The 16,888-nt window shown below is 41.8% G+C and overlaps 1 protein-coding gene across 6 annotated transcripts in view; it reads right to left on the reverse strand.

Annotated features, from left to right (window-relative positions):
- The window catches only part of JADE3 (jade family PHD finger 3), an 81,285-nt gene extending 70,996 nt beyond the window's left edge, over positions 1 to 10,289 (reverse strand). For 3 of the 6 annotated variants that reach the window (XR_010922016.1, XM_067559956.1, XM_067559952.1), the window contains exons 1-2: positions 10,100 to 10,289; positions 9,585 to 9,776 (exon numbers count right to left, since the gene is read on the reverse strand). Coding sequence is in view for 2 of the 6 variants with exons in the window: in XM_067559956.1 (XP_067416057.1) it covers positions 9,585 to 9,615 (31 nt within the window). In the remaining 4 variants the exon portion in view is untranslated. Of the gene's footprint in view, positions 1 to 9,584; positions 9,777 to 9,876 lie in introns of all 6 variants that reach the window. The other 3 variants (XM_067559953.1, XM_067559955.1, XM_067559954.1) reach the window with 2 other exon arrangements.
- Positions 10,290 to 16,888: the final 6,599 nt, after the last annotated feature.

The following is a 16,888-nucleotide window of genomic DNA, read 5'->3' on the forward strand; positions in this document are numbered from 1 at the left end:
AGGATAGAATTTTTTTTTAAATTCTGCATTGTGTTTTAGGGTTATTAGGTCTTACTTCTTTATAAGGAATAAGTAAACATGCTGAACACCTCTATGTTGGAATTTTAGGATGACTTCACTCAAGAAATTCTCATCTTTTTCATTTTATTTTTGTTGTCTGGGTAGATGGAAAAAGGCCAACCAAAAATTGTAGAGAAGAGTATCTTCAGCAAATTGGACAATATTCTGCCATTTTTCCCCATAGAAGAATCAACAGCATTACGCAAGAATGCATTTGCTCCATGTATGGATGCTTGCAGCCATTAGATCATTGCTCATGAATACCAAATAGTTGGGAAACCTTTCAATGATGATTCTTTCAGTTCTTCCTTCAATTTGATTTACTTTTATCACATTTTGATGTGAAATGGAGTTCAAATCGGTCGAGGTGCTTCACTTGCCTCCTTATAATGCTCATTTCAGGCTACACTGCAGGTGATTATGATGTTAGAATAAGATAAGATAGCAACTTCATTATCCAATTCAAGTTTCTGGCTTTTAGTGTTTTTAAATGACAATCACCATTTTGATCTTTGCCTTTTTTTTGAGACAGACAGACAGACAGACAGACAGACAGACAGACAGACAGACAGACAGACAGACAGACAGACAGACAGACAGACAGACAGACAGACAGACTGTTGAACAAAGCTGGATGTTGAAGAGCTGCTGAAATGCCTGAAACAGTGGCTTCAATTATCACAACATAACAGCAATGCTGACCAAACAATCAAATTCTCACTTGCAAGTTCAAACTCATTGTTATGGCTTTCTTCTTCAACAGTGAAATGTTGATTCAGTTGCTTTTAAAGAAGCCATAAAAACTGATTTTTCTGCACTTCCTGAAGTTGAGATGGTCGAAATTTTTTTGTCTGAATGATTTCCCAGAGTCTGGAAGCCCTGGCAGCTTCAGAGCAAAACTGACAGTTTCACTCAGCAGCTGTCTAGGTCCAGGAAGCGGATTTTCTTTCAGAAACACCACGTTCTGGGGGAAACACCCACCACATTTCCAGTTTGCAGGAGATCTTAAAAATATTGGGATTCATTCTGATCAGAACAAAACCAATTTTCAAAACCACAAATTTCCCACAGACCAGTAAACCTGCATTATGGCCAGCTCTATTCTTAGGAAGAATCTGTGCTCATCTCATTTGGCTATTTACCAAAAGTTTGCATTTCATTTTAGAATTATTTGTTTTCATTACTTCATTCCATTCAGTCATTTGAGGGAAAGGTTCCTTCCCTCTTAGGTGCTGCTGATGTGAAAGATCTATTCCATGCTCTTTCTGCTCTTTCATCTTGGAGCCACTCCCTCAATGAATAGCTCCTGTGCCTGCTTCTGCTGTTCCTTACACTTAGAGCTTTCCTAACCAGATGCAGAGTGAAACACATTCTGCTGTAGCAGAAGGCACATGCCCAGGAAAACTTCCTTCATGATCAGGCCCAAAACTGGATGGGATTTCTCCATACTATGGCACCATAATGGGTGGTAAGTCCAGTTGGAATCAATAGGATATTAAGGTATGCATCTCAATGTTAGAATATTAAAAAGAAAAACAGGCTGCTAAAGCAGAACAATAAAAAGAAGTCACAAGTGATCCCACCAAGAACTCGTAATGTTTTTCCTTGTCAGAGTATACACCTTTCTGGTTCATTATCAGTTTTGCACATGGTCATTCAAAATGCGGAAAGAACTGGTGTGAAGCAATTGGGGGGTGGGGGGAGAGGGGAGATAAAATGTTGCCATTTATCGTATATGCTAGATGGCGTGTACATTAAATATTTGGTGCACTGGAACAATAAATTGCTTTCAAAACCCTATTTAAACCCCATTTACATTTGAAGTCTGTCAAATAATTTAAAAGTTCACTTGTGAATATTTTCATAAATTAAAGCCCTAAATTCAGGGCATTATGATTCTGAGAGAGAGATAATTGGAGAGGGATCTATTCAATCAATCCCACTAATTTTTACACAAACCATTATTAGTCTGGAAGTTTATAGCAGAGGTACCGTAGTAATTTTCATGTTTTAAAAGTTTCATCTCTCTGTCTGGATGACAAATAAATACCACATGACCAACCACTTACTACAAATAGCAAAGATCTGAACAATTCAAGAACAACTCATACACTGAGAATTCTTCCTCGAAACTCTGTCAAATACTTACAAAATAGCTAATATATTCCAAAACATCAAAATTAGTTTGTGAACTTGCTAAATAAACAGAGTTAAATTCATAATAATTAAATATTATTTGTAACTAATGCTTCTGTTATAGTCTTTAATTATATTTGTATACTCATACATCACTCCCTCTCTAAGAAGAATAAAATAAATGTTGTAACAGGCATTAACAATTTTGCAGTCAGTTCTGCAAGTGTAAGTCATTTTTTGGGTCTCTCCTTGCAGCTAGGATTAAAACATAAAGGCCATGCTACACCACATCTTAAATCGACTCAGTTATGTCACTCAGGGGTGCGAATTAGCCACCCCGTGTGACATAATCTATGCCGAATTAAGCACCCGTGTGGACAGCGCTATGTCAGCAGGAAAGCTTCTCCCGCTGATACAGCTGCCGCCACCAGTTGGAGGTGGATTAATTTAATCAGTGAGAAAACTCTCCTCCATCCGCTTAAGAGTAGCTACACCGGAGACATTACAGCTGTAAGCACCCTAATGCAGCCATAGCCAAAGAGGCATTTGCACTGTTCAGTCTCCCGTTTGACAAACGAGCAGAATTGAGTAATAAGTGCTAAGATGACAAACAGTGTACTTAAAGAACGAAAACACTCTAAAGTTTTCAAACAAAATTTAACAAGCATAGCAATATTTCACCTGGGAGCAGTATGTAAAAAATTGCACTAGCTATCATGAATTTATCATCCTACCCTTCTGCAAATATTACCAACAAGCCAAATTGCTGTCAGTTCAAGCTTCACAGCCATGTGAACAGTCCAAGTTCTCGTCCATTATCTATATTAAACTATAACCTGTAGTGTAACTCTACAAAGGCACAAGTGTTCAGCACGTCTAAGATTATGTATTCCAATGCCATTCCAATACCAAAACTTTCAGTCTCCTACAAACTGAAATGGAGATCTCTGAAATACTGTAAGCTCAACAGCTCTCAAGAAAAGGGAGACTTGAAAAGTAGTGAAATATGAAAGACTAAACATCTCAGGAAAATAGGGGACTGGTGAGTAATTACAACAGTGGTCCTCAAACTTTTGGAGTTATGTTCCCCCCTTACCTGGTCTGTGTCCGCTCCCAGGAGCCGCAATCAGGAGCCAAAGCCACGGTCAGTGGCTGGGACCCGGGGCCCGAGCTGCAGCTGGGACCAGGGTGGAGGCTGGAGCTGCAGTTATGGGTCTGGTGCCAGGGCCACGAATAGGTCTGGGAACCAGGGCCCAGGGCTGGCCAGGAGCAGGGATCACAGTCACAGCTGGGAGCAGAGGTTGGGGCTGCAGTCAGGGGGTGGGGCTGGAGTGCAGATGGGGGCAGAGCAGGATTGGGTGGCACTTCCTCTTCACTCCCATGGAGGCTAGCCCAGGCACTGTTGTGGCCCCCCAAAAGTTCCTCTGTACCACCCTAGTGTGGGTGCGCCCTACAGTTTGGGGATTTCTGAATTACACTGACTTGGGGGGGAGGTTTGTTGAGGTTTGAGTTCTCTCCATAGAAATCAACACCTGGCTGTGACATTACACACTTAAGCCTTCCTGCAAGATGTTATCTTATAGTTGGCAATTTCAAAAGACAACTTAGAGAACAATACTTATAACATATCAATGGGGAAAGAGTCACATTTGCAACTGTACCCAGGAGACAGCACAAAGAGCGAAGTTATTTTAGAGTAACATTAAATTTAAGTGATCAGTTACATTAAAGTGGCTATTTAGTCTAGGACCAGGATTTTTAGAACAGGAGACTAAAGTTAGGCTGTTAAGTTTATTTTTATGAAGCTGCCAGATAACTTGCCCAATTTTCAAGAATACCAAGTACCCCACACTTCCCGTGAACCTCAAGAAGCCCCATATTATCATCGGATGCGTCCTCCACAGACCTACATTCTGTCAGTTCTGAGTGTAAAATGTTATATACATCAGCTTTTAAAGATGTAAATGTCATCTGTTGGCTTCCATTACATAAATAGAAACATTCCTGATGAGGGCTACTATTAACTTAGTAGTTTCCAAGTTTTAAACAATAAAACAAAATGTTGTTTATAACAAACTACATTATGTTTCAAACACTAAAACAAAACTACTTTAAACTTGAGACTGCAAAGAGAAAGACAAACAAAAAATTTTAGGAAAAGTCATTTCTCTCTTTTAAAAATCCAAAAGTATTCAATTAATTTAGCTATAACTGTCCAGAAAATTACATCTTTACCACACGATTAAGTGGTAAATTTGGCCATGATCACCATTTGCTTTTGTCAGCAACAAAGTGATTAAAATCCTGCCTTAAGATGCAATGCACATGTAGCTATGGAAGTGGTAATGATTTCTCCGTAATTTAAGGCAGATGCATAGTATGAACATAATAACCTGCCCTAACTGGTTCTTTAAAGTATTCTTTATAAACAAATATATATAATTTATTATGTTTTAAAACAAAGAAACCTTTATTTAAGTAGCAAGCTGTAGCATCTGATTTTTACTCCACTCCAGTTGCAAACCAGCTTAATTCAGAGCCCCACAAATTCACTTGTGTAGGCCCCAGGCAAATAATTTACCTTCCAGAAAGAGTGCAGAAGAGAAATTGTTTGGTACAGGTTTAAAAAAAAAAAAAAAAAAAAAGTTTATATAACAGTTCCATCCACAGATCACAAAATGTGTTCTACAAAAATGGGTAAGCACTATTATCCCTATCCTAAAGTTATAAAGAAAAGTTGTATCCTTTAGCATGTCATACACGAGTTAACTCTATAGATGGGACTAGAACCCAAACCTCTGGACTCCATGCCCACTGGATCATGCTGCCTAAAGTTTAAAAGTTTTCAAAGATTGTTTAGATAATACTTCTGCAGCTAAGCTGTGAGTTTCAAAAATACATCTTATTTTAGCGCTCATATTTACTATTTCTTTTTAAATCAACAGAACACGTTAAAATGTAATTAGTTGTCAACCACCCTGGGACATCTGCTATCATGCCAACAAGGAATTAGAAACACCATTTAACTTGCATGAAAATGCAAATGTAAAATCAAAGCTATTGGCAAGAGCCTCAGGGGCAGGTGTAGTACCTGAAACAACTTTTAACTCATTTTTTAAACTGGCTTGATTTCAAGTTGACTGTATCTCCCCTTAATAATATGGGCACTGAGGCACTCAGGCACTAATGATATTCACAGAAATGATTGCTTCCTAACCCTCTAGAAGCCTAAAGTCCACACCAGTAAAACCCTAAGGTGCCTACATTTTGACAGCTGGGCATGCGCATAGCCCCCCATCCTGACACTGCCCAGTATCTCATCACACCCACCTATGCCCCAGTGGAATTCTCAAATGAGGTATTCCACACCTATCCTGCTTTTGGGGCCCAATTCAGGAGACATATTCCGATTACGCCTAAACCCACACAACTGATGCCACAAGTGGCAGTGGTATCACCTTCTCCCTCCCACTAACCTTTAGCACAGTGGCTAGAGTACTCAAAGACTTGGGAGACCAGGGTTCAATCCCCACTCTGCCTGATGCAGAGCAGGGAGTTGAAGATTGCCATAAGATTGCCCTAACCACTGGACTATGGGGTATTTGGGGGCACGTCTCACACTCCAGTTGAAGCTATTCCACTTTGTATAAATACACACTGGAGCATGGGAACTGAAAGCTGGTTCTCCCACCTCCCAGGTGAGTACCCTAACCACTGAGGTATAGTCACTCTCTCCTCTGGCTCAATGCATACTTAATTATTTATACATTGTGGAAGATCTCCAATAGTAGAGACTGAGAAAGTCCCTGCTCCACATCAGAGTGGGTACTAAAACCAGATCTCCAACACTCTAGACAAGTGCTCTAACCACTGGGATAAAGATATACAGGGAACACCATCTCCAGTTTTTTTGTGAAAAATCACTGGTCTGTCATAAGTGCCTAACTCCAAGAGACGGTTCATTACTAAGAATCCAGAGAAGAGAGATGTGTCAGCCTCTGACTCAGAGTTCAGCATCTAACTTCCTGAGAGGGGTAGGACTTATGCCACACCTCTCCTTAGCATTTCCTATTGGCTAGCTTCAGCACTCCCCATTCAAGGTGCTGGCTTTTGTGAATCCCATTTCTAATCACCTTACTTCCCCCCCCCCCCCGTCCAATGCACAGTACAGGGAACCTTGGCAACTATAAGTTAAGTGATGCAATGCTGAGAAATGCAGCACCTGAGGCCTCTTGGTGACTCCCATTCTTAGTTATCCCACTGCATCCTGTTTTCCATGTGTTCGCGTTTTATACCCAATCCAGCAATGTGTAGTGCATGAGTGGACTAGTGTGCCCAAGAGAAGTCCCCACTAACTTCAACAGGGAGCACATAAGCCCACCAGTCTGCCCATGTTGCAGGCTCTTGGGATAGAGTTTATTTTGTGTATCATACAGTGCTCAGCACTTTGTAGGTGCTAAATCATCAAAAAAGATGAGATGAGATTTTTTGTGAACTAATCTTAACTTCCAAATTCACTGGACAGTACCGTCACAAATTGTAATAAATTAGATAATCATATCATCCAGAAAGTCAGAGATACCCACAACCAAGAATATTTTAAAGAATTGCTAAGAGCAAAATCCACACTCAACCTTCCCCACAAGAGAAGTTCAGCAATAAAAAAACTACAGCTTTTTGAAAACATAACGTAGAGTAAGTTACAGATTAACTGCCATTTTTAAAAAAGCCGAGACTTTTGTAAAATTAAAAAAAAAAATTTACATGGGCCTAGTGAAAAGTTTATAATTGAATTTAACCTTATTTTAATAACAAGGATAATAGCCTCTGAGATCCCAAGAAATCAGACGCAAACTTCCCGGTTTCTCTGCCACAGTGAGTTCACAAACTGGTAGACAGGGAAAGGGGGCTTTAACCCAAATCCTGCACAGAGGTCCCGTAATGCAGATCCCTATGCTCACAAAGGACTATGTTAATTTCAACAGACTTTCAATAAGGTTCAACACCACTGCAGGTGTTCACATGTCATCTCCTTTGCAAATCTTTGCTTCAGGTACTAGCTATATTACGCACTTATTCTAGAAAGAAAACAAGGAAAACAGCTGCTCAGATTTCTCAGTATTTTAAGGAAGCAGTTTTTGTAAAGGTGACCTAAAAAAATAAAAGGAGGGGAGAAAGGATAGTTGTAGCTCTTTTGGCGATTTCTAGTCCACACAAAAGCTGAAAGGGTTTTCTCACCTCTGCAGAGGAGGTTTTTTCCCTGTTTCCCTTAAACCTTAAAAATATAAGCCATATCATGTCTGGTCTGGCTGGAAGTCAGCAGTTCATGCAAAAAAAGCCCTATATCGTTTTACAATGCACTATACTGTGAAATGATTTTTTTAAATTGACTCATTTGAAAACTCATTTTTCTACTAGAACATGCTTTAAATACCATTTTAAAAACCCTTGTAAATAAGGTTTTTCTCATTTCCAGTTTATAATTTGTAAGGATCTTCTAGGCAGTCCTAAGAGTTACACTACCAAACGTGCTCATATCTTCCCATTCTTCTCCATGTGTATTCACATGCCCATGCCCCCTGCATTTTAGCTTCATCAGAGATGAAATTGAAAATATCCTCTTCTATGGTTCAGGAATAGTAGATGAAATTGAGCTCCTCCCAAAACAGCGCATCAGCGATGTGTCACCCAGAGGATGCAAGAAGCACAACCGATCTACAAAACAATGAATCTCATTATACATTATACGCAAACTACTGTCAAATGCACCAAGAAAAAATAAAATAACAACTCTCTAATCTCTGCCAGTTGTAGTAACGTTAGGGTTACATATACCTAAGGCTACGAGTTGGTCACGGATTCCACGATTTTACGTGACCTCTGTGACTTCAGCCCCAAACAGTGGGGCTCAGGCTTCCATGATTTATTGTTTATTGCCTGCGTTCTGTCCATGACTTTTACTAAAAATACCTGTGACAAAATCTTAGCCTTACTCATACCAATAGTAGATACAAAATTTTCAGATGGGAATGACATTTTCAACTGGATGGTGTATTTTCAATTACAGGACTCCCAACCAAAACAGTTGTCTCCCTCTCACCCACATATAACAACAAATGGAAAGCAGAACAAATGCAGAATTTTTATTTTTTATTTTTTTTTAAAAACCCACATCTTAAATTGTTTAGTCCAATGATATTTTGGACTAAATTTAAAGATTATAATAACCTAGAAAGATGCTTCCACCCTGAATTCAGATTCATGTATAGTTAAACTTTGTACAACACCAAAAATGCTCCATGTTTTAAAAGAAATCTTCCATTTTGATGTTACTTAAATATCCCTACCTGCATCACAATATTTTAACACTCTTCCATGGCGTGTCATACAACATGGTTGATTTATAAGCATTATTATTTGTATTACAGTAACACCTACTCATTGTTTTGGGAGCTATACAAGTGTAAAGTAAAACAGGCCTGTCTCAAACAGCATGAAAACATTAACCAAATACAACGTGAAGGGTATTGAAAGGTTTTGTCTGGAGCATTAGGGTAATTTCTAATTCCAGCATTAACATGCTATTTGTCAGATTCCCCATTGTAAAAGTAATGATACTACTCACCTCCAACACACTATCTATGATTAGTGTACTTACAACATGGTGTACATATAAAGTTTATGCAAATGTGTATTATTTTATCTATAAAACTATCTAGTAAGTTTTTAAAGCTTTAAGAGCAAGTATTTCAGATTCAGGAAAAATCTGATTACCTGCAGTCATCAAGTAAGAAATATTGCCAACACATACTATGAACACATTAAAACAACTCTCCCACATAAGCTACATATTTTTCTGTCTAACTTTATTCTTTGTGGCAGAATATGTCCTCATTTACTCCAAAGGCAATACTCATTTCCCCTACTAGGCCAGCCTCCCACCACACCAAAAGGCACTCTCAAGATTAAGCAGATTTATGCAGAAATTAACAAGTCTTCACATCTATCTGCAATGAACAAAGAACATTTCAGCACAGACTCTCTCTTATTAGGCATATGCCCAGAGCCCAGTGTAACAAGGCCCTGATCGGGCTCTTTCGGCATTACCACAGAATTTACAGTTTAAGTGCCAAGAGATCAAAGTAAAGAATAAATAAGAGCACAGGCTGACCTGGTGAGCCCATCCACAAGTCACCTTTGCTTTGAGTTTGATCAGCCCAAGGGCCTGATTTACACAAATTACATTTTCTCGGGGAGGGGGCATTTATTTCTGTCTGGCTTACACCCACTGTCAACAATTTAAGCTATATCAAAATAAGCCACTCTAACATGGGGTTCTGCAAGGGTTTAAATAAAATCGGTTTAAAAAAAAAAAATCACAGTTCTACCTGAACCGGTGCAACTTTCTTGAACTGACATGGCCTAAAGTAGCAGCACCCATGCCTGTGAGAGCCTTAATTCAGCACACAAGGATGGATCCGAGAGGCAGAGAGAGAAGCAGGGACAAACCAAAAGGCCGCTCGCAGCTCATGCACTTGTTATTGCCCCTTTGTCGACACGCACACACACACACGTGGGGGCTGAAAGGGAGAGAAAAGAAGGTCTCCGAGGAGCTGCCGAGCGAGTCCCCTCCAGCCCCGCCCGGGCTCACCCCACAATGCACGGACGGATCCCACCTACCCACCCACCGACCCGCCGCTGCCTTCAGCGTCGCTGGCGGGCGGGCGCCCTGCCGCCGCCGCCGCCTCAGGTCCCGGGCCGGGGCCAGCCGCAATCCGCAGCCGCGCTCGGGGCCCCGCCGGCAGAGGGAGCCGCACAGACCCCAGCCCGCGGGCGGCCTTGGCGCCAAACGCCGCCTCCACGAGGCTCCCGCCGCCGCCGCCGCCGCCCGGGCCCCGCTCACCTTCTGGTCGCGCCCGCGTCTCCCGGCGTCTGCGGCCGCAGCGGGCTCAGGGCCGCTCCCCGCCGCTCATGCCCGCACCCGGCCGGGGCGTCGCACGTCGCCTCCGAGCCTAGGCCCCGGCCGCCCCGCTCATGAGTCGCTGCGGCTGCTGCTGCTGCTGCGCCGTCTCTAGCAGGCGGCGGGCGGGCGCGGAGGCCGCACAGGAGCCCTATTGTACCAGGCTGGGCCGCCGCGCCGCCAGGCCCCGCCTCTTCCCCTTCCCGGCCGGGCCGGCGCGTCCCGCCGCCGCCGCCGCTGCGCAGAGGAGCTGCCCGGCGGCCCCGCCTCACACACACAGAGACACAGACACACGCAGCCGCCCGAGGCCTGGCCTGTCCGGGCGCGCCAGGCTCCCCCTGTCCCGCCGCAGCTCGGGCCGCGCGCTGCGATGCAGCTGGGTGGGGGAGTGCGGGTCTGGAAAGCCAGCCGTGTGTCAGGGAGCGGAGGCACGGGGGCTGCGCCTCGCTGCTACCCGCCCTCAGCTCCTTGGCTGTGCCACAAGGGCGGAGGCTGCTCGGATCCTCCCCAAGGGCTGCCCTTGGGCAAGAGAAGCGGGTAGAAGAGGAAGCAGAAGCAGTGACGGGAGCTGGCTCAGACCACAGTGTCCAGCCCACCGAGAGACACGATTAGAGTCGGGCCTCCCAGCCTCAGGCCTGCAGAAAACAGCTGCTGGGCTGTTTTTAACCAGTCGTGGGCACCTAGGCCCTGCTCTGGCACCCACTTAAGCACGAGTGATTTCGCGGATGCGAATAATCCCACTGAACTTCATGAGCTTACTCATATGTGGAAGCGTTTGCAGGATCATCATAGCTTTACTGTGTAAGGAAGTGGTTTGTTTTTAAAATAGCACTTATGGCTATCTCAAAGCAATTTAAATCTCAATACTTATGACACAAGGCACTTTATATCTCAATACTTATGATACCTATGAATGATATCTGCCATCTTTCACAAGTGGTGGCCTGCCATTCTCTGTGCCATTGCCCTGTCTGAAAGAAATGTCTCAATAGACCTTCGTGAGAAATACAAAATGACCTAATTGACAACCAAAACCTGAACAAAACATAAAACAAACCCAATTCGAACAAAACTAACCAAAACAAATGAGAATTACATCATGCCCTCAGCTCTGGCAGACCATCAAAGAGAAGGCACAGCCACTATGGCACATTTTATCTTTTTTTAAAAAAGCACTTCAATCTGATTTCACCTAAATAAATGGATATAAGGTAAGATGCTTGTCATAAATAGGCCCCTGAAACCTCAGGACTTTAAAAATGAGTCAACACTGAACTGAAATTAACAGGAAACAAGTTCAGAGAGTTGGTCTGATTTTGAGTACACTGTTACATTTTCATGTGATAAATTCCAACTTAGAATAAGACACAATAGCTTCAAAAATGTACACTCTAAGGTGCTGATCCTGCAAATCAATATGGAAATAACTGTAATGCACATATGTAAATGGGACTACTTGTGCATAGTTACTGATATAAGTGAGGGATCAGGGTCTAAGTTTACAATTTGCAGCCCACCATGCTTATAAAGTAGATAGTTGCCTGCTGCACCTGCATCTAAGTAAAATGCAGTAAAGAAGCTTGGTCTTTTAAGTGACAAAAAAGCCATGGATGGCCAGATCTGGCCAGTGGCCAGCTTCGGGTTTTACCTATTTTGACCTATTGCAAATAAAAAGCCCCCATCCATTGCTTTGAGAAACATTATAGAAAAATATGCAATTGAAACAAAGGATGGTAAAAAGTGCTATGGGCCATCACTTGTACCTGAGAATCAAAGAACAGTAATCGTTACAATAGGCCATCAGATTGCAAATGTTTTTTGGCAAAAGATTGGCAAAATACCTGCAATAATAGGCACAGACTACATCCCAGATAATTCCTTATGTCAAGTATCAGTTATGTCATAGATGTGTTTTATTTGCATCCAAACCTATTTATGTGGTCTCAGTCACCCATAGTTTGTGAGTACTTCACAGCATCTTAAATAACTATATCCTCACACTACTCTGTGAGGTAGAGAAATTCCTATTTCACAAAGGGGAACCAAGACACAGAAAGGTTAAGTTCACCTAAAGTCATGCAGGAAGTCAGTAGCAAAGCAAGGAAATTAACCTGGGTCTCCCATGGGTTAAGCTAGAGCCCTAAACACCAGGCCATCCTTCCTCTGAACTACCCCCTGCGCGGATGTAGTACAGCTATATAATATGTGTAGAATGAGAAGGCGATGAAGAGCACCTCTGAACATCTCTCAATCTTCCACAAGGATTTTATGTACACAATGCACAGGAGGGATGGCAAAACAGAGCCTTTAGTTAACTTTTGTATAGCACCCCAGGATATATTTTAAATAAAAGATTTGATTAGGCAGAAACCACATTTAAATGGTGACGATAGCCCTGTGGTAATTTTTTTCATATACAAATGATCACCTCATTCTGTATTCTGTCCATTATTGTATGTTTGCGAGGACAAATGCTAGCATGTCATACCTCTTCAAACAACCCCAACTTTGAATTATCTACACCAAATATTATGGCCTGGAGGTCAGGATGGATGATATTTATTGCTAGACTAGTGACAAGTTTAAAGTTCAAGATTTAGAGACTTAATGGATAGAATTAGGTTTAGGGGAATACATGAGGGGTTTTAGCCCTAGTTCCTGAGTTATTAGACCTTAAAATCACATGTCAGTTAAATATGGACAGGCTAATTTTGATAATTTTAGGTACATTTTAAGGCCCATATGGTTAGATTTACAGTGTTTAGAGAGCCAGTTTTTAGAGAGGATGAATTTGACAAATAATACTAATTCACATTTTCAAAACAAACATTTCTATAATAACTTTTCAATGAACTTTGCTGCATAAACGGCATAGTAGTCTGAGGCCACAGGAGACAACTGTTATGGGAAATATGAGGACACAAAGTCAATGGGACTACACATTTCAGCAACTGCTTTCCAGTGTGAGCAAGGGTTTCACAATCCTATATATATTATGGAAGAAAGAATTACAACATTCTTGGTCTCACCATAGGAAATGCAGCAAGATGAACAAATACAAAGCAGATCTTGTGTTGTTCTTTTCAAATATGTGCAATGCATTTTCCAAGTTCTAGGCTGAAAGGATGAACTATGGATGCTCCAGACATCTAGGGAATATGAGGAATTTGCAGAGCCAGATGTTAAGATGCCAATAAAATATAGCGCAAACACTGAAAATCATCCCTAGGGAAGAATGTTCTGGAAACTGGAAATAGAAAATAGATGGGTTGGATAAAATGTATATAAGTATACTATACTAGGGCTGAAATGAGCAGTCAGCTGTATATACTACGCTCCACACAGTATATTCAACAAATAAAAAGGCTACACTGAAATAATGTTTAACATCTGAGAAATAAGGTCATTCAGAGTTTAGGATGGATGGAACTGGGGGAAAGATGTGTAATCTGGAGGCCTAAAAGTATTTCATTGAACAATTTTGGGAAGCGGGGGATGTTTTCTACCAACTCTACAGTCTGTGGACAGAAGTGTCACTGGTGATCAGGCACCAGTGAGATACAAATGTCACAGGATCCGTTATCTGAAGTGAGAACAGAAATAAATATGTCAAAGCTCGGTATACTCCCTTTACTTCAAGAGCATTAATATTAATTTTGAAGACTGCCAAAACTCTTGATTCACTGGCATGCAGTTGGTAAAACCTTAATGCATTGCTCTTCAAATTGATGAGCATTGACAGCTATTATCCAAAAGTAGGAAAGGCACCTCACTTTCCCTTGTTTTCACTTCATTATTTACTTTTTTAATATAATTGGAATGTTATAGTAGAGAAAAAATACTTAACAATTAAGGTCTAATGATTGTTTCTTCTAAGAAGAGGTTGATGCAAAGTAAAATCTCAGTGAAAAGTCTTGTAACTACTTCACAATTTTTTTATGGCTGAATTTTTAATTTTTTGTGATATGCAGTATTAGCAATGAAGCAAAGAAAGCTCAGACTTCAAGAGGATTATCCTCTATCTCCAAGCCTGAATCCACTACTTTTAGTGCCTTTGGTGCAACTCTCCAAAAGGTGCCTGCAAGTTATTAAGGCAGCCCCTCAGTTTAATCAGAAGTGTGCTTCAAAAAACTCCCAGTGAATGAAGTCTCTCAAAAGTGAAGTCGGAGGGATGGGGAGGAGAAGAGGATCAGTTCTGAAGAGGATCAGTGTGTCCAGACATGTTAAAAAGAGTACTCTCGTGTTAATGAAACAGCTTCTCTCTTTTCTCAGAGACAAACGACTGCAACAAGTTTCCCCGTTTTTGTTAAGTTTCTTTAAAATGTTCTCTTACACCCCTCCTGATATTTATAATCAGGCCCCAGAACACACCAATAATGCTCTTGTGGTAATTGCAAGTTCTGACTGGGTAAAACTGAGGGACTTTCTTCTCTCCCCCTGCCAGATAAAATATTTGAATTAGCCTTGACGTAGGAGTAATGTGTGGAGCCTTTAGTAAGGCTTTTGACACAGTTCATGAAATGTATTATAAGAAAACCAGAGAAATATGGTCTAGATGCAGTTATTATAAGGTAGATGCATAACTAGTTCAAAATACAAACTCAGTGCATGGCTTGCTGTCAAACTGGTAGGACACATCAAGTAGGGTCCTGCAGGAATTCCTCCAGGGTCAGGCACTATTCAGTATTTTCATTAATGACTTGGATAATGAAGTGGAGAGAGTGCTTATAAATAGAATCCACGGATATCTGTGCACCATTTTTTTTGCAGATGATGGATCAGATGTGGATCTCAAAGATGGGGAAGCATCTGTCTGCAGCTCATAGCCTTTGATGCTGCTTCCCCATCTTTGAGATCTGGGGCTGGGCTGCCCATCAGCTTTTAGACACCCCTCTCACCCTAGTGGCCACAAATCAGCTGATCAGCAGCTGCCAAACAGTTGATTGGGGGACCCAGGGCTGCCGTGCGGGTGCGGATACCATAGAAAAGATAGACTGTGGATGGCAGGTCGGATATAAATTGATTTTCATGGATGTAAATCAGATGCAGATCCACATTTTTGTATCCATACAGAGCTCTAACTTATAAAATTTCCTGATGACACCAAGCCTGAAGGGGTTGCAAGCACTTTGGAGGACAAGATTAGAATTCAAAGTGATCTTAATAAATTGGAGAATTGTTCTGAAATCAACAAGATACAATTCAATGAAGACAAGTGCAAAGTACTATACTTAGGGAAAAGAAATCAAATGCACAACTAAAAATGGGAAATAACTGTCTGAGTAGTAGTACTACAGAAAGTTATCTGGGGGCTATAGTGGATCACAAATGAAATATGAGTTAGTATGATGGTGTTGCAAAAAAAGGCAAGTATCATTCTGAGGTATATTAACAGAAATGTCAAATGTAAGACACGGGAGGTAATTGTTCTGCTCTACATGGCACTGGTGAAGCCTCAGCTAGGAGTACTGTGTCTAGTTTTGGGCACCACACTTTAAGAAAGAGGTGGACAAATTAGGGAGTCCAGAGGTAAGCAACAGAAAAATTTAGAAAACCCAACCTATGAGGAAAGGTTAAAAAAAACCTTGCAAAAAGACAACTGAGGAAAGACACGATAACAGTCTTCAGATACATAAAATATTTTAGAAAGATGGTGATCAATTGTTCTCCACCTCCACCAAGGGCTTAGTTTGTGGCAAGGGAGATTCTGGCCTTGTCTACACTAGAAAAATTTGTCGACATACATTATGTTGACTTCCAGCTACCTTTACCGGTGGCTCATGTCCACACTGCTCTCCTTGGGTCAGTAGAGTGAGTCCACACCAGCAACACTTGCACCAACCTAAGAAGCAGCGTGAGGGGCACAGCTACCCATCTCTCAGTTCTCTGCTAGGTGCCCACAGGCTCCCTGGAGGCTGACCTCCCATTTCCCAGTTCCAGCCAGGAGCACTGCAGCCGTCCCATCCTGCCCAGTTCCAGCTCACAGCTAGGACCTAGGCTGCAGCCGCCCACATCCCATCTCGCAGCGGATGGCAGCCCCCCACCACGTCCTGCTCAGCTCCAGCTCCCAGCTGGGACCTGGGCTCCAGCCGCCCCAGGTTTCTTGCCTTGCTCCCAGCTGGGAGTGCACTTTTGCTTTCTTGTTAATGTAATTGACAAGAATGACAGCCCCTCCACTGCTATAAGAGGACATGCTGTCTATACTGACAGTGTATTGCCCTAGCTCTGCCAACAAGAGCCCTACACCTCTTGTTGAGATGGTTTTATTTTGTTGAAAAACAGGGCAGTTTTATCAGCGAAAAGGGAGGGGGGGGGCGGTAACTAGTTTGTACAACAGCACTGTTTTGACAACAAAAGCTGACCTTTGTCAAACAAAGCTCTAGTATGAACCAGGCCTTAGGTTAGATATCAGGAAAAAAAAATTTAAAGATCATTAAGCACGGACACAGGTTTCCTAAGTAGGCTGTGGAATCCCCATCACTGTAGAACAGGTTAGGTAAACAATTGACAGGGATGTCCAAGTATACTTATTCCTCCTCAGTGCAGGAGAATGGACTAGATGATCTCCTGAAGTCCCACAACATTTGCATAGAATTCCCCTTTATTTCAATGGAACTTATGTATTGTGCTTTGCATCAAGTTTGACAAGCCTTCCGGAAGTTAAATATCCCTCAATATTCTATCAAATTGTTTGGACTTCTCCATCAAGGTAGGGATGAATCTTGTCTGATC

The sequence above is a fragment of the Emydura macquarii genome, unplaced genomic scaffold (genome assembly GCF_026122565.2).
Source record: "Emydura macquarii macquarii isolate MOO-44397 ecotype Brisbane River unplaced genomic scaffold, CSIRO-AGI_Emac_v2 contig_2207, whole genome shotgun sequence".
Taxonomy (NCBI): Eukaryota; Metazoa; Chordata; order Testudines; family Chelidae; genus Emydura; species Emydura macquarii.